The 19,391-nt window shown below is 36.2% G+C and overlaps 1 protein-coding gene across 1 annotated transcript in view; it reads right to left on the bottom strand.

Moving 5' to 3' along the window:
- The window catches only part of FBN2 (fibrillin 2), a 181,645-nt gene that overhangs the window by 104,418 nt on the left and 57,836 nt on the right, over positions 1-19,391 (bottom strand). Inside the window, exons 7-11 of the mRNA XM_042787813.1 lie at positions 18,312-18,437; positions 8,066-8,191; positions 5,879-6,031; positions 4,882-5,115; positions 3,875-4,012 (exon numbers count right to left, since the gene is read on the bottom strand). Coding sequence (XP_042643747.1) covers positions 3,875-4,012; positions 4,882-5,115; positions 5,879-6,031; positions 8,066-8,191; positions 18,312-18,437 — 777 coding nt within the window. The remainder of the gene's footprint in view (positions 1-3,874; positions 4,013-4,881; positions 5,116-5,878; positions 6,032-8,065; positions 8,192-18,311; positions 18,438-19,391) is intronic.

Here is a 19,391-nt window from a genome sequence, read left to right as displayed (position 1 = left end):
TAGTAATGACTGATTTGTTTCACACAAAAAAAAGTAGGTAAAATGACACTTAAGCTTGCTGGAAGCCATTACTGGATTTTTTTCCCCTGCTTTCAATCTAGGACATTACTGTAGCTGGCACAGCATCTTCTGCTCTTTTTAAACCAACTGACATTTTTGTTTTGATCACAGTGCATCCAAAATTGCCTCAGTTTTCAGACTAGTGTTTCATGATAAGGTGTGTATTACAAAGTTGAGACTAAGTTCCCTAAGCGGATACACCTTTTTCCTGGGCACATAACTGTGTGTTAGAGAATTAAACAGGTCAACAGTTGTTTTATTCTATGCACCTATCAATGTAGTCTCACAATTTTCAGGCACTTCAACCTCAAACTGAAAATCAGATACAAATTCACTATTATCACAAGCCTTAAGTGAAAGGTAAATGGCAGGGCTGGTGGCCTACACGGTGACCCCACAGAAGTGGAAGTGAAAAAATGCCAGCCAGTTGTTAAGAAGACATTATAATCTTCTGTCAGTCAATTTCAGCACCCAGACATGTAAATCTAATGGGCCTTTTAAAACACAGATGGTTGTCCTACTTCATTTTTTCATGCATTATTTCTTCAACAAGAATATAAATAAATATAATATATATAATATATACAATATATAATATATAATATATAATATATAATATATAATCTATAATATATAATATATAATATATAGTATATAATATATAATATACAATATATAATATATATAATATAAATGAATGTAAATAAATAAAAGCTTAATTAAATCCATACAGCTGTACTTGCTGCAACCAAAGTATAAGGGGGCACTGAGGTAGAGCAAATGAAGCATTTCACAACAGGCTCAACCACAGAGTTTAAATTCTGTTCTGAACTAATCCCAAAAGCCAAATCTCAGATGAAATTAGTACATTAATACCTGGCCATTTAGGCTGGGAAGCCAGAAAGGAGCCAAAGGTTCTGAATGATTTCTTTTGTGCCAGTTGTTATTGAAACTGGTGTTCACTAAAAGCAGAAGTCTGAAAGGTCACCCAAACTCATGTGAGGCCTTTGGTTTACCTACTTACCCAAAATTTTCTATTATTGTTAATTCGTAGTATATAATCTGGAGTTACCTCTTATTTAGGAATTAAGTTTACCACCTTCATCAAGATTCGCTTTGGTTTGATTTTATTTTCCACAATACTTTTTTTGCAACACTTAACTTGCATTTGCCACATTATCAATATATGCATTTCATTAATGATCAAATGCTTGTAATAGTAACGAACCATACTAATTTTTACCTCAGCATTGCCATCTATTTTCAAAGCTTCGCAAATTAAAAAAAAGGGCTTTGTGAGTTTAACAGCATTCATATCTCATATGTCACAGTGAACTGATACTTAATCACATGCCACCTTTAGACTATATGCTGTTATGAAGCACAAAGTACTTGAGTCAAATTTGTCTTACCTTAATACGAAATTATTTTAGGGACATGTGACACTGTGCCCTTCCATGGTATGCAGGTTATTTTTTACAGCTATGTGCTCTTTCAGTGTATTTCTTCATGAAGAATAATTCTTTATCATCATGAGCAAACATTTATCACAATCATCCTCTACTAGGATGTTATTAATCACTGCTTTTTAATGATTCAAACACAGGCTGGTTGCCTCAAAAAGTACAGTTTAGAAAGGCCTTTCATTTTTTTTTTCAGTTGCTAGTTATGCAACAAACATATATTCAGATTTTTATCATTATTCATCTTTATTTCAGTTGAACTTAGAAAGCAAAAATAATAAAAATGTAATAAATATATTGTGTGTTATGAGATAGATAACAAACACCTGTGTTCTTCAGATGATATTTTCAGCTTGCCTCCCAAGTAACAAAAACAAGCTGCAAACTAGATTTCATCAAGAGGCATTAGTTCAATTTGCCAGCTTTCAGAAGATGCTCAGCACATTTCAAGATGGTTCCTCAAAAGTCAAGGTCCACAATAGATGAAAATGCGATTAATTTCAGTGATGCAAAATTTAGTGTTGGGAACAAAAGTGCCAGGGTTCTCCATACATTATACATATATATCCAAACACTTTAAAGAAAGTATAGTCACACAAGACAGATCTATAGTAAAACTCCCACTCCCCACTTACAATGCACTTCTAGCTCCTGAGGCCCAAGGATGCAGCAAGAGGCTAAGCCTCTTGAATTTTCCAGCCAGAGATGAGAGGTACAGAAAACTCACACCCAAAGAAAAAAAGCTGAAATAGTTGGGCTTGCTGTATCATAGAGGACAACTTGGAAAAAGAATTTTAACAGTCTTCAAGTACATGGAAGTGCAAAGAGAAAGGTACTGAACTGCTTTCCTTATATACCGTGGATAATACAAGAAACGACGAGCTGAGATTTTTTGCAAAATAGTGTTTAAATTAGATTAGACATTCTGAAAACTTTCTGGAAGTTCAACTATTGGAGCACTGCAACTGCCTGGGGAAGTGGTGGAATCTCCATCAACTTAGCTTTCTTAAGAAGAGGGTGTACAAACACCTGTCAGGAATGATATAGCTATAACTGACCTCTCTGGTGCAAGAGAACGGCCCACCTCAGGGAACTTGCAAACTTTTAGGTGCAGTTTATCAAGTTGATTTGAGAAAGGAAAACAGAGAAGTTAAACATGGTAAAAAACAAGGACATCAAAGGAAAAGTACTATTCAATATTTGTCACATTTCACTTTTCCAGAAAGCAGGGTACCAAGGTACCAAAGCAGGTCCTGATACTTGGTTTGCAATTCAGCAGGAGGTGGAAGAATCTGCAACTCTGAGATGCAGTGTTCTCAGCTCAGCTTCTGGTTGATAACCACTCTGCTGCATGTTTGTCAAAATCTGCCTGTACTAGTCTCACTTGCATACTGTAAACCGTGTAGTCTTGGATTAGAAGATTTTTTTAGGAATCATGTAGCTGCCATTTTCTGTGTTTCTTTGTTTCTGTACTTTCCTCTAATCCACAGGAACACTAAAAATCTATTCTCACAGCATGGTTTCTGTGAGAAAAGCCTACTGTTGACAAGCTCTTGCATAACATTTTTCATTCACAGACCTCAAATCTCTTTATAAAGAATCATTAAGCAAATGTTTAATAAGAAATATAACCAGACCTTTCTATTTAGGATCCTATATGTTTACTAAGCTATATTCTGCCTACAGGATTCATCTCCACACAACTACACCACAAGTATGCCCAAATTTTGTATTCTTCCTGAAATACCTGATGAGCCTTTGACACTGCAAGAGTGAAGTCCACAGTAACTGAACAAAAGTGCAGAATCCCCAATTAAGATCTTGTTACAAAAACCTAGCATTCAATATTTTAATATCAAATGCAAATGTAACCAAAAGTTAATTCATGCATTTTTAAAATAATTTGGTAACTTTCAACCCGTCATTCATCCTTATGAGCAGGTGAAACACAAATTCTACCCTTCACTATCTGGAATATAATTCAACATTAACTCCTGTAGCAAAAATAGACCTAGGTGAGCATAACAAAAGAGAACATGGAACACAACTTACTTCACTGAATGTGAAGAAAAACATGTACCTTACCCATCAAGGACAAGGAATACTCAATATCAATACTTGTGATTAAAGATTTATATTTTTTAAGGAAACAGATAACTCTAATGAAGATTTCAAATTATTCTTGTGAAAGTAATATCATGGTCTTTGCACTCTTTCACAAGAGCAGTATCATTAAAATTAATATGTGTGTGGGAGAAAAAGAATATACTTTTCTTTTTTGTAAAACCAGCCTTAAAGCAGAAAACTAACATTTTAAAAGTGAATAATGGATTTTAGAAATGTGCACTTACCAATACAATCCCCATTTGCATCCTGCTTATATCCCATGTTGCACTCACATCGGTAACTAGAAAGGGTTGGTATACAACGTCCATTTAAACAAAGGTTGGGATGGTGCTTACAGATGTCTATTGTCTGATTGAGTATCGCTAATAAAAAAAAAAAAAAAAAAAAAACAGAACATGAGACAAATATTTGTATTTTCAAATAGAAGTAAATACAAAGATTATACTTGGCTTCAGAAAGTATCTTATCAGGTGCATAAATATATCCACCAAATCAAGTATTCTTTTCCAAGCACATTCACATGACAGTTAACTAACAAAACCAAGTAGCTCTCAGAAAGAAAAAACACATTAGGCAAACAGTTTTAATTATGATTTACTATGTATCTGTATAGCCTGATGAGATTGTCAGTGGCCTCATGAGTAAACCACAACTTGGGTTAAAGTTGAAGCAGTCTGTTCCTGTATGTTTACTATTTTTGGTGCACCTGTCTTAACCATACTCCTTGCATTTTATTAACTTTATGGTTCTGATCTCAAAGACATGCTTTTACGTGTTATAAGCAACTTAACATATATGAGACTTCCCTCTAATTATTCATCTTGAGCTTTCAGTCAAGGCAGTGTTGTTGCAGAATGGGTAAGTTTTACATTTGGAAGAACAAGGAAAGAGAACAGTTTATTTTAAAACCTGGTGTTTTTTTGAAAACACTTAGAAATTTGGAGTTTTATTAGTGCTGACCAAGACACATCAGCAGGGACAGCACAGGCTCAAGGACTCTAAAACTGAAGTGAAAAAAAAAAATCTCTACATCTGAACTTTTGTTAAAAAAAGGGTTTCAGAACTTCCTAATATATTAACTGAGGTCTCCTAGAAGTGTTGAATACAAAGGCATTTTTATGTGTTAAAAATACTGTATCATTTCCAGACTAAAACCTAATCAGAATAAAAGGAAAAACCAGAAGGAATAAAAAAAGAGACAGAAACAAGTCACAACAATGCAAGTACTTACTTAGCCCTGTAATTATTGGGCCGTTTCCAGTGGGACTTTGACCACCTGTCCCTACCCCTGCTCTGCCTACACCTGGGGAGAAACCATTGCTTCCAGGGATGGGAATGAAGCCTCCTCCTCCTCCTGGGCCGTAGCCATTGCCATTGCCACCGGGAAGGAACCCATTTCCTCCTGTCCCACCTCTGGAACCACCTCCAGCAGGAGTGACATCCACACAAAGTCTGCCGTGTTCATCTATTTGAAACAGGAATGCACAGAGAAGCATAAAGTACATCAACCCTTCAGAGTCAGCTTATAAAGAAGATACAGATCTTTTGTATGCTACAAAAACCAGAACATCAGCTCCTTGTTTCTTTGATGTTATGTGTTCCCTCTCCCACTCATAATCTCAGGCAGATCCCATCATTGTGACAGGTGCTATTTAAGGAAGGACACTAAAAAAAATAAAAGCAAATATTGTAATTTACAACTATTTGTTGAAACCTTTTTGTTGATGTGTTGCCAACCGCACTGTAACTCTCTGGTCACTCAGAGATCTTGATATAGATAAACAGAAAATACATTTCACTAGGGATGTGGACCATTGTTCTGTGAGCAGAGTTGAAAGAATAAATGAAATACTGACGCATTTCTAGTTCAAAGTAACCCAAAAATCTAATGGAACAAGGAAGCAGCTGCTCCTTTATATCAAAATGAACTATGGACCCTCAAAATCATTTCCTCTTTGAGCTTGACCACAAAATCTTTCCCATTTCCCAAGAACTATTTCCAAAGTCAACAAAAGGATGTTAAAGAAACTAGTCCCAAACAATCATGGACCAGAAAAAAAATGGTTCACAGATGGTAATATCAGTATTAAAAACACAAGAACGAATAATAATGTAATTCTTGACTTTCTTTTTCCATTTAGCCTACATTTTAAAGCAGTTTAAAATATTCCAGTGACCTCCATCCCAACTGGAATGGACAACAAGGAACCGACCAACAAGCCACTCACCAGATCCTCTGACAGGACACATCTCTGGAACAGACCCAGTGGCCCAGCACCGGCCAGACTCACAGCAGCACTGCCTTTTGGTGAACCTACCAGGAAGCTCCTGTGCACAGCGGCCATTCACTATGTTGGAGAAACATGTACTTGCCCTCTGATCTGGAAGTTAATTTAAAAAAGAAAATCAAAAATAGTAACGTGAACTCTCAAAATTACTTTCCCTTTTTCAGTTCATGTAGGGACTAAAACATTTAAAAAGTTGTATTAAAAAACCCACAAAACTAAACCCCAAAATACCCCAAAACACACCCAATAATTATCTGAGGTAATCAGCACCAACATATTCCACATATGGCTTACTGCAAGATCACGTATTTGCAATGACACTAGTCTTGCATTAATACAACATGCAATCTTGAAGTCTGCTCAAGCTAACAGGAAATATTGATGACACAAAAGATACAAAGCGATACAAAAAGCAACCAGATCCAAATTTGTAAAAAGCCTACTATGGCAAAAATCAAGACATTTCATGTCACAACTTCAACATCAGTACATTAATTTAATGAATTTTTCCTTGGTGTAGATGTATCTGACTGAAGAAATACTATCCAGTCTGCTCTGCTCAGCAGACTGAATGTACAACAGTATTTTTAGTAGTGACATGTGAAAATTACTGTACATAAGTATGTCACTGTTTATTATATCCTAGTTCCTACAAGGACACATCATAGATCTCTTACTGTCACACTCCTAAATGCTGACTAGGAGAAAAGCTCAATGAATTTGGAAAGACATGATACTATTTACAATAACTGAGCACACCCTGATATTTTGGATAAAAGCAAATATTTATCTTCAGCTGGGAAGAATAAAATAATTTCTATTAATAAGGATTACATTCTTCACCCTTCTCCTAAGTAGAGGATAAATTATATTTCTAGGGTATATAAATTATACTCCCAACACTATAAACACTTGAGAGCATAAAAACTTTCAGACACATGTTCATTTAAGGGAAGGAGACTGTGATGTAAAGGCCTGCTGTAGTGGACTAGGGCATGTAATTTGTGTGCAACTGGTTTTGGGAGCTGACTTTAGAAAACAGATTGTAAAACATGCCAAACTCTACAAAAATTGTGATCATATTGGAAATCATAGGTTCTTGGTATTTCTGAAGCCAGCCACAATATATTTGAAGTCTGGCACTCCTCAGATGAACCTGGATAACAAAAGCTGCATACACTCTGCAAAACATCATCCATGTGAAATCACTTGTAGGTCTTGTGTTGCTACTGGCTTACATCATTTATCTGTAATTCAGAAATCCTTTCAGAATTCCCATCCCTTTCCCAACATCAGTACAAAGTGCTTTGAGATGTCTGAAATAAGAAGAACCATGTAAGATATAGAAAAGACACTGTTATTAGCAATTGTTAATATTTTTTACACATGCCATGCAGTATTTTTAGTTAATTCATCAGAATAGTTTATACCATGTATTTGACATGTGCAGCTGTATAAAAGAAATTATCACATGTGAAAATAAGTATACATCTTTTTTATAATATAGAAACAGGTTTTAAATAAATTGTCATGTAAACCTGCAATCCACTGAAATCTAATATTTGGTTTATTTTACTGTCTGTTCCAGCCAAATTAATGATGCCTCAGCATACACTACTTAATACCTTCTGAATTTATATATGTGCCTTATATTTGGCTCTAAAGGTTAAATTAACCTATGTGAGATGGTACTTGAAATACTAAGTAAGGATAAATGTTTGCTCCTTTAGAACCAAAGTGAGCTTAGTTTTTTTTTTTTTTTTCATCACATACAGGTTAGAGAAACAAATAAAATTAACATTTCTTATGCTTGCCTAGACAACAGAGAGATTAACTGCTTTTATTCCTCAGATCCAGGTATCAGACAGGAGTTCCCAGACTACAACAGAATTGACACAGGGGGATCTACTATTTACATAATGATGACTGCAGTGTCAATCATCACCAGAGGAGGCTGTTACAAATTTTAAGTAGCTGGATCAGAGATACTCGTGAGTTAGCACATAGCGAGGTCCTGGGAAGGTGGGAGGGAGTGCTAGATGGTAGGACAGAAGTTCTGCTGGTACTGTGCATAAATTGCCTTCATAACCTTGAGAGGTCTAAAAGGCTACAGGGTGCAATACCTACCAATACAGCGGGAGCCATCTGTGGATGTGACATAACCCCGTGGGCAGACGCAGAAATAACTTCCCACGGTGTTAGAGCATTCACCACCTTCACAGCTTCCTGGGATGATGCTGCATTCATCAATATCTATCCAAAAAGGAAAGGACACAGGATAATTAGCAAAGCACTTGAACATATTGCATTAAAAAGAGGGAAAGAGAGCTCTTCTGAAATGAAGTTGTTATTCAACTCAGATCAAATAACATACTGCTGGTGTTCTCATACTCCAAATATTTTTGTTTGCCACGTAATGGAGGCTTTCCTTATACATCTAAGAGGTGAACCACTTAAAGTCAGAGAGTATCTGAGAGCAGTCTGGGATTTCCTCTAAATGTTACATACTGAGTGCCATCTCTAGGAAGTACACAACAGCTACACTGCAATACCAAAATACACATCCTGCTTTTGAGCTGAGGGAAGGAGGATGGTAGAGCAGCCAAGCATGACAGTTTCCAATCTTTCGTGGCCACAGACATATTGCTCATCAGATCTGACTGCTTTCTGGTCTTCTAATACTCCAACTGTAAGCAAGAGTTTTGGCCAAGCTCTTCAAATGCAACCAAATATTGCATTTTTACTTTTTTTTCAGATATTTTTAATCCATTCAAATATTTATGATAACTAAAAGCAGTCTCATCTGAACACTGAAACAATTTTGTATGTAAATACATACAGAGAGATGTCATGAAGCTGATGAATGAGCTCTTGTATGTAACAAGGCACTGATAGGGCACTTGGCACCAGGACTGAGAGCACTGTGTGCTGTCCCAGCACAGAATGGAAGCAAAATGAGAAGCTCAGGCAATGAGAAAGCAATAGGAGGAAGCAGTCTGACTGTACTGTTAGAGATGTGAAGCACAGCAGAGCAAGCTGGAACAGAAGAAATACAAGCAGGAAAAACAGCGTGATAGTAATCTACAACTGTGACAATCTTCAGACATACGAATATTTTTAGGATCATTTCAGTAACCTAGTTTTGCTTTTATGTGACCTCTTTACATTAGCTTTTAGAGTGGCTTTCAGTTAATGTGGCTCTGGTTTAACCTGGGAGGCATTCTGAGAAAACATGGGAAAAAGTGATCCAACTTTCTAACTAGCTTGAGATGAGTTATGTTTTCCAGTTGGAATTATACGATATTGATGTTTTGCACAGCTTGATACCAAAGGTAGTCATAGATACAAGACTTTGGCTTGTTTGTAAAAAATCTGGATGCAGTGTTAATTTAAACTGCCTTTCATACTGTAAAACAAAAATCAAAACCAAAAAGACTGTTGAACACAGACTGTCTCATAATGCAGAAGTATCAGAAAGAGTGTATGACAGAAATCATCTTGTGATGACACTGTGAAGGTCTTCACATTCCTCTTAAGAAAGCCTTGGGACTCCACAGACCATTCCCTGCACTTTTACACAGACCTATCATTTCCTTGGACCTGTTACTCTACAAATTCTCTTAAGACGAATGACTACTTGAGTAATACACTGGCAGGTGTTATTTCTCAGGAAGCTTTTATGTGATGAATGCTCCCTTCCTTGTTACATTCTCTACACTGAAAACTCAAAGAAAAGGAAAAGTGCCAAAAAGATATGGTGTGCACAGGGACTGTATTAAAAAGGCAACTGCCCACTGTGGGAAGGTCCACACATGAGGAACTCCCTTTAGATACCAATGTACAGAGTACATTCAAATACTAAAAGAAAACTAAGTTTTGCCACAAGGCCTCTAAGAATGTGAAAACCGTTATTTGTAAAGTGAATAAAACACTCCTCCTTCCACTGTCATGTCATTTGGAATGTCACTGTAGAAAAGACAATTTATCTTACAGGAAATGTCTTCAAACTTTCTTAGTTCATACATATAAGCATCCTGTGGCCTTTGTTTTACACTATGAACCAGAATCAGAGGAAGTGAAACTTTTTTAAATAAGGTTATTTAACCATTTCAAAGGATAAAAAAGGTTTAAATTTCACATTAAAATAGTTATGAAATGATCACAACTATTCCCCCCATCTTAGACATATGCTCAAGTATATATAAAAGAAAGTGCCATTTTTGCTAAATCAAAACACTTCTAAGAAATAATGCTTTGACTTAAGACTTCATAGTTACCCACTGCTGAGATTCCAGAATTCCAAATGATGGTATGAATCAAAACCAAATAATTCCCCAGGAAATCTCTCAAATCTTGCATTAATTTACTATATTAAAGACAATATATACAATGTGGTGAACTGCTTACTATCTGATTTAATCCAATGAAATGAAACCATGTGTGTAAATCAAAACAGAACCGGAACCAGCTGCATGCCTTGTTGTTTCATGAGGTACAGGTCTTTCTCAACTCTTACGTCCTTTAAACATGAATACTGTCTTCTGTATACACACACAGTTTGAAACTTCATGCAAAAAAACAGGCAAGAAAATTGAACAAAATAAGGACTCTGCAGGAAGAGCTTACTTCTGGAAAGTGACACCTTCCTGATAGCAGTCACTAGATGCTTATGCAAGAAAATTACCTTATTTTACCATCCCTTGAAACACACCTTCAATCTCAAGGAAATACTACTCTACTCTTTTTCATCACTACTGTAGTGCTTCCAAAAAATAAATTCCAAGGCTAATTCTAAAGCTCAGAGGCACCCAAATTTTAATAAAGATATCACTAGCATGGTGACAATAATTTACCAAATGGGATGGTACAAAGATGGCAGCAACTTCCATCAGTGGTATGTGACCAAGTTAAATTTAAGAATCCCTGTTCTAGGCACTAGTTACATAGCATTTTCAAAACATCTGTTTCATTCAGTCACTCTCTTAGAGAGTGGGTCTTAAATTTTGTAGGTTTCATAGCATTTATTTCTTCTTCTTCTTGATAACTGAGGTACAACAGCAACTACTGTACATAAGAAAAAAAAAAAAACAACTCAGGAAAAATCTATACAAAAATTTGTAAATCTATAAAAATTTGACTACTAAAACCAGCAGGCACTTGAAAACTTTAAGTTTTCACTTCATTTTCACTCTGTTTGGCACAGGTACCTTCTACTTTAAAGGCAGTAATCTTAATTACAAGAACACAACACCTGATCTTCTACCAAAGGAAACCAAATTCCAAACTAGTTGGTCATATAGTACAAAGCCCACTGAGGTAATGAGCAGGTGGGGTTTGTAGCACTGGCAAGTGAAAGACATAGGAAGGAAGTAGTTAGCCCCTTCTGTGAAGCTGCAGACATAGACCATCCTTCTCACCTGGCTACATGCACAGGAGTTTAACACTGTCTGGGGATCTTATCCAAGAATGACATAGAGCTGGGAATGGAGGAAGTACCTTCCGGAAATCTGGGCAGTGACCAGAGTGGAAGGAAGACTCCACAGTCTTCTCCATGTGGAGAGAAAAGACATTTTTTTAACCCATTAACATGGAGAACTCTTGTGGAAGAATAATTTTCTTATTTATTGGAGCAGTACCAAGTCAGTGGGTTTCTTTTGTTTCACTAATTTTTGAACAAAATCTCTGCCTCTCCTTCCCCCTCCCCAGTTTTTGCATGTGCAATTCTTTCAACAAGATCTTTGTTACCTCTGACTGGAAATTCTGAGACATTAACTCAGGAAGAACTATTTTTAGTATGGCTAATTGAAAAAGTTACTCAATTTCCTCCCTTCCCCCCTCCAAAATATATAAATTAACTGTCTCAGGGAAAATGCTCCAAAGATAGCAAGAGGAGATGCTGTCTTAAGGGTGAAAAATACTGGTGGTGTAAATGGCTGTGGTTCCAGCATTACACACAAGACAAGAAAGCCAGTCTCAATGTGAGAACCAATTTAAATGTGTGGCATAAACTTTGCAGGTGTGATTATTAATAGGTGAGCTTCTGCCAAGAAATCCCAGCCTGGCTACCTGTCATCCAGAATTCATGACTTTCACTGCTACAGTAAGCAGGATTTTATGAATAACTGAATTAAAAGTACCAGAAAAGGGGCTCCCAACTGCTGAGCTTTCAAAAAGGGTTCCTTGAAAATAGTTTTAGTCTATAGTAATACCTGGTAGTATCAAATCTGAATAACACAGTGTAATGGAATTATACATTAAAGCAGGAAAAAGAGAAATAGAACTGTTTCTTTTAAAAGGTTCTTTGCATTTTGGTGCCATGTTTAAAAAAAAAAAACAAACAGGAGTTAGCCTGTGCCATACAGTCCTAACCCTTTGATGTCAATAGTACAGCAATGTATCTTTTTGGAAGAGCATCAGAGGCATCCTACCTCCTAGAGTACCTTTGATTCTAAAGGGTGACATAACTAACTATATTTAGCCAAGGCGTATGATGTGTTTTCAATTTGAGAAGAATAAGCAGAACACATTTATTAGATCCTTGAAGTACTAATAGGTAGTAGTCCACCTCTTATGTAACGCCAGCAAGCACAACTGAAAGTTTATTTCTCCTCTCAGTTTATCTATATAAAGTCCACCTCTGAACAACCCACAGATGTAAGCTCCATTGATTCTAGAAGATAACATCCTAAAAATGAACAGAATTTAATTCCTAAAAAGTGAATGGAAACTCAATATATTGTAGATCATAACTTTTATGCCAAAAAGGAGAAGGGTTTGGGGTTTTCTTTTGTGTAGTTAAGACATCACACTAGTGCTCCAGATATCTGGAACTTGGTACAGCCCCTGTAGTGGCCTTTTCCAAATTTTTTCAGCTCTGTGCCCATTTCTTGAATCCTTCCATGACTTGCCCAGTAGTGGAAGGACTTGTACCGACTACTGTGGAAAGTCTATAAATCAGGAATATAGAAAAGCTTATAAATAAAATCAGTGATGTTGAACCCTGAGCTGGTTTAATTTTAAAGGTCATATTTTCCTGAACAGCCTAAGCTACCTAGTTACATTTCTGCACATGAGGGCACACACAGAGTTACATATACAAGTTGTTCTCACATGCGCTGAAAATCCTTTAAACCCTCTTTACTGATATATAATTCCCATTAATTTCTGAAAGGTCAGTGCCAGTAACCTGTAATCTGAAGCTCCAAATAAATCCAATAAACCAACTATATGCCCTTTTACTGATTAAAAAAAAAAAAAAAAGAAAAAAGGAACACAGGAATATCATGCAAGCAAATAGCCTAGCAAAGCAATGTTTATTGCTCAGCATAGTTCTAGCAAAATCCATTATGACACAAAAAGCACCACATGAACATTCCTACTTATTCTAACAATAGCTATTGTTTCCAGGAGGAACAACAGAAGGAAAAAATCTAACTCACAAAATGCATCTGGATGTTTAAGATCAAAGCATATAGCAGGGGATCTCAAATCCCTCCTTCTTAAGTAGAAGACTTGCTGTTAAATAAAGAAGGTCTGAATACTTAGTGTAGGATTCCAGCGTCTGTCTCTAAACACTGGAGCCTTGCCTGGTTACTGACTCCAACTTGGATTTGGTCCTTTATAGCCAGCAAGTAATATTTTATCTGGTTTTCCATACTTAAAGAAGGGAAAGGGGTGAGCATAATACTCCATACTACATCACTTTTATATAAAGTTTTAAATAAAAAACTTCATTAAAATAATGCAGTTTCTATTAAATAATTTCTCTGTACATAGGTTCTAATGCATAGGAAATCAATTCCTTATAGCCTTCCCAATGGCCTGATCCATATATACAAACAAAGTAACTTCACACAAATGACGTCCCACCAATTGAAAGTGCAATTGTTTGAAGGAATGGCTAGTTCTATCCTATAAATCTCACACCAAGATATTATGAACCCTCAAAGCCTTTATTTAAAAAAAAAAAAAAAAAAAAAAAAAAAAAGCGCCTGTATAAAACTGAGGCTTGGCTTTCATTCTCTGCTCCATTCCTGGAATAATGTAAGCATGGTATTAAGCTGATATAATTTTGGCATTACCATCTTGGCCATGAAGCAAGGGGAAATGGACAAGTAACTGTTTCATGAATCTTTTTTTCTCCCCCCAAAAATGGTACAAATGGGGCACTGCCCCTGTGGGGAATTATGTGACTAGGGAAGCTAGTGGGGAAGGTGTGACCAGGGACTGATTAGCACATAACTTCCACCACAGTCAGAAGTGGCAGGGGCATAGAAGAAACAAAGCCAGAGAATATGACCTGTTCTGCAGTAGGCTGCCAACAAAGCAGGTAATAAAAACTCATTGATTACTGAACTATGAAATAACAGCAAATACTTCAGACAGTAGATGGTGTTTCACTTTTATGCAGTCAGTCTCATAAGCACCACAGATTTTTAGGTAGATATGTGTTAAAAATACGTGCACCTTTTCCTGTGGATACTATCAGAGAACTGTTGAATAACATTTTTAACAATTAAAGCAAAGCTTTAAATAGGTTAAAGAGGTTTAAACAGGTGCAAAGAATGCTTTAATTACTGTTTTCAGAAGGAAGGAAACCTATCACTGAATAAATTATCCTTTTGGCATCAAAGCTGGAGTGCAGATGCCAGGCAGAAACATAAAATATACAAAATGACCTGCATTTTTTGGATCACTAGGACAATGTCTATTTGATTTATTTTAAATGCATTCTTGCCTGAGAGGAGGTATCAGGTCTCCTTCGTGTGGAGCTCTTCTAGAGTTAAACAGCAGTAAAACATGAGCACTGCCATGGGCAGATTACAGACATCATCAGAACAGGGACTTCATTGATTGAACTGAGACAGTATTCCATCGTAACAGATACCCAAATGCTGTATTTGCTCTGGCTGTGTATTTATCACATTAGAAATGCCTTTTTTTAGGACTAGCAATTCAACAGCTGCTTGGGAAAAAGCACTGTTGCCCTACTCCTGCTGTACAAGTCTCACAGAATAATAAAAAATACACCGTGATTGAGAGAATCAAAACACCAAGTGCACTTCTAATGAACAAAGATAAATAACTATTAATCAAAAACCATAAAAGTTACTCTCTAACATTAAAGCATTCATTGCATTTCATAATATAAAAAGTTCTAAACAGTCTCAAGCTAAACAGATGTAATTCAGAGAATACCAATTTGAATAAAAGCCTTCCAATGAAATGTGTTGCAACTGACAACACAAATCCAACGTAAGTAATAAAAAGCATACATTCCTAATCTATACAGTGCCTACACAATCAAATACAATATACATTTGCTTACCAATTACGGCTGGTTTTGATTCAGCTTTGAAATCATGAGTTTATTAGAGTTCTAACATTTTCAAATCCAGTCTTTCAAATGAGGCATTACCATCACATTTTGGAAAACATTCAACATTTGCAAATTTTTTTTTGATAGTTGCTTATATTTAATGGCATAATTACAATAAAATGTTTCTGAATTTTCTGTACTTTACGTTGTGATGTTCAGTAAAGTTATGCTTGAATTATACTGAAAGATAAACCATATTTCCAGAATTTTTCAAAATCATTACAACTGCACTTATTGTTTGATATCCCACAGAACACAAAATTATGGTAAAAAAAGCCAGTTATACAAAGACAACTGCAAACAGTAGATGCTTGTTTTCTTCCTAAATGTTGTGTAACCATTGCAGAAGTACAGTCCTTAGAAGCTAATGACAGCATTAAGATACCAACAAACTAATCCTGTCAGGTCCATGTCTGATTTAAGGTGAGTATAGGTAGCTGTTAAGTTCACCGTGCCTGTGCTCTGAGCTGGTAAGATACAAGTCAGCTCTGGTGCATCAGTTATAAATCCACATCAGTACAGCACCATGTCTGACCTGATAGTACTGTCAGACATTGTTATATAAACTTAGTCATAAACTAAATTGCATGTAATTGTTAATGATATCTGCCAATTTACTTTTCCAAATGATTAGAGTCTGTTATCAGGAGTAAAGCAAGTAGTGCTGATCATTACTAAACATCTTCATACTTTGTATTCTGATTCATCTAGTACTAATGCCCCCACACCCCTTGTCACTACTACTCAATAAGGAAATAAAAAGGAAGTTACAATTTTAAGAGCTAGTGATCATGTGGCAGGCAATTTCAGCAGCAGCTGGGGTTTTTGCAGTTAGCAATGAACGGAAAAGGATGCTTCATCCTTTGGGCTTCTTTCCTCACAGGTGGTGAGAAAGAAGCCAAGTAAAGGGTCACAAGCTGAAAAGCATCATGTCCTTTTCTTAAAACAGCAGTAGCAGTGTATATGTGGTCTCAGTTACCTTCTTTCTACTTTTTCCAACATTGGCAAGCCCAAAGGAGGATTCTTGTGAAGAGAAAACAAAGTACCCTACCCTCTTCCTTTTCTTCTAATTTCAGTTCTCCTTCCTATATGATGATGCCTCATTAAGGGCCTACCCTCACTTGAGGACCTCTTGCAGCCTACCCAGCCACTCCTTCCTGCTTGCCTCCCTGGCAAGAAAAATCCTACTATCTCTTGCCTATGGTTACATTCCCATTCTGTCTCCCACAAAAGTTGAAAGATTTAGCTAGGATGTGCTGTCCACATAATGCTTAGCCCTGTTCCTCACAGGTTGTCATAGAATGGTTTGGGTTGGAAGGGACTGTAAAGATCATCTAGTTTCTATGCAGCACAGGGTAGATGAAATGCCTTGGATTTAATTCTCCCAAGGAAAGTAGCTTTTTTTACAAATTTACTCTTCAGTCATCTTCTTTTGTAGGATTCCTCATTCCAGTTGGTGCCTTCTGGTTTCACCCTCAATCCTGCAGAAGGCTACTGAGATGGTGCCATACTGTTCTATCACTCTACAACTATTCTGTTGTTCTACTGTTTTCAAGGTATGGAAAGATTCTTTTCTCCAGCGTCTCTGCAAGGCTCTTGGTGTTCCCTTACTTCTAAAATGGTTCAAATGGACCTGTTTTCCCTGTGAACATGATTGCACCCTGCAGAGCCCTAAACCTCTGTGCGTATGCTGGACACCCACCAACATACTCTCATATGCAGTTAGGTAGATATACACGTGCACATGCACAGACACATACACAGGCTGCTTCTAGTTCTCCTCAACCATGGTAAGAAAAGCTCCATTTCTCTGGTTGCTGCTCTATTTCTTCCACACTGTTTCTTGGAAGGTTTTAACAAGAAATAGCCAGGCATCCCCTAGATAAAATCCTGACAGGAATATACTTGTGTACTGAGCAGAAGTTGAAACTAGTCAACATAAAAAAAACAGAAGGTGAAGAACTGGATGAGAGAAAAATACCTTTGGATAACTTACTCTTTGGTATTACTTTCAATAACAACAGATGTGACATTTTCACTTATAAGATATGATTTTCAAACTGACTGTATTACTTTTCTGTGAATTCTGTATTGTAGGCAAAACTAAGGAAAACTCAGACAACTTCCAAAATTGGCTATAAACCATGTATTCATTTGTAACTGAGTATCTGTATAATGTAATTTAGTAACATACTTAAACTGCTGCCTAATCACAAGCCAAAGCCTTGATCAAGCAATCCTCTTATCTGTGTAACTTGAATGTGAAGGTATCCACTGGCTGGGATGAAGTTTGAGAGTTCTGATTTCTTTTGAAGACAGGGATAATTCATGCAAATCAGTGAAGTCTTCATCAAACCCACAAAAACTCAGCAATTTTCTATCACATTACTTTATACAGAATTGCTGTTCCTCATTGTATCAACATATTTAGTGAATAAATATGGTCTATTTTTATTAAACGACACTTATTAAACGTGATCAATTTGATTTTTCATCCAAAAAAGAATGGACATTTTCTTTGTATTTTTTACTTACCCAGACTTTCAACACAAACTGTACTGCTTACACAAGCAGTAACTTCTTACATCCATTACTAAAACTGCCACATTTGCTTTTCATGCTGTAGTCAGTAGGCTGAAAATACCTACCTGTATGAGAATATTTTGGACATTTTTGAGAAAACAAATAAAATCCCAGTAACTCAGTTGCAGTTATATGCTGCTCACAGATGCACTCTTTATCTATAGTTCTAAATTTTGAAACAGGATAAACAGTCTTTGCCCATGAGTCAGACAGAAAAACACATCTAATGCAAAATATGAACAGCAAAGTAGAAAGAGATGATGCTGCGAATAAGAAAAAAAAAAAAACAGTACAATGATATTATGTCTGTTCAGATCAGATGATGAAGCTGTTCAGAACTATTCATTACTACAGCACTTTAATGATTTACTTAACCACTTTTTAATTATGTTCTCTGACAACATCACTTACCATCACATTTTTGAGTTGCCTCATTCTGCTTGTGACCAGCAGGGCATTTGCACTCATACGAACCTACTGTATTAATGCAGTTTCCTCCTTGGCAGACTCCAGGTATAGCCTGACATTCGTCAACATCTACAAAGACAAAAAATAAGTATTACTTGACATAAGATATAAAATTTCATCATAGATTTTGCTGATAGACAGAGAAGTCTGAAATTATTCTTAAAAATAGGCACAGCAAGCCGCAGCACATTTCTCCACTTCAGCATCAATATAAGATATAGCAATAACAGCAGTAACATGACTAAGACCTTCATGTGTGTTGTATTCAATTTCATATAACCTCATAATGTATTACATGTATTGACTTACGTTTTACATAGCTTTAAATATTTAAGAAGTGCACTTAAGTCAAATCTGTACAACTTCACTGTTGGTATCCCGTGCCCTCAGATTGTTCCTTATATATGGCCATTACAAAATGCAGATTTTTATTTTGAAAGGATCTCTACCTGTACATATGGACTACCCTCCTGCCCACCTTAACTAGATATGATAATTCTTGCAGGATATTCTTTCTGGACAGAATTCAAACTACTCAAGTCAATAGAAAATATGTGCTATTCAGCCAGGATAAGTTGTATGGAAAATGATCTGCATAACTTTCTGTGCTGAAGTAATAAGTAGGACTAAAATTTCATAGATTTCTTTAGGCTGGACCGTCAATGTTAAATAAATGTTCTTAGAAATTACATTGCCATTTTAATTTTGTATCTTACTTCCAGTAACTTCCTGTTGTATTTTATGATGTGTTATTTCCAGTTGAAATTGTGTTGAGTTTTTTGTTCCCCACTCTCATTTGTTTATACATAAAACATCCTGTATTTCTGTAGGTGTTTATACAAAACTGTCACATGACTCAATGTGTAAGTGCAAATGGACAGTTAAAGTTACACCAAGGATCACAGAGGCCTCTATGAAATAACCAGTGCTGAAGCAGACTGAAATTTTTTGCACACAGGAGAAAGTGAGAACAGGCTCTAGACTAGTGCATGATATACATATTATATGTGGGTATTTAGCTTC

Source organism: Tyto alba, unplaced genomic scaffold (genome assembly GCF_018691265.1).
Source record: "Tyto alba isolate M040663 unplaced genomic scaffold, T.alba_DEE_v4.0 Super-Scaffold_13, whole genome shotgun sequence".
Lineage (NCBI taxonomy): Eukaryota > Metazoa > Chordata > Aves > Strigiformes > Tytonidae > Tyto > Tyto alba.
The sequence above is the reverse complement of the archived record's forward strand: the minus strand, read 5'-3'. Positions and strand labels throughout refer to the sequence as shown.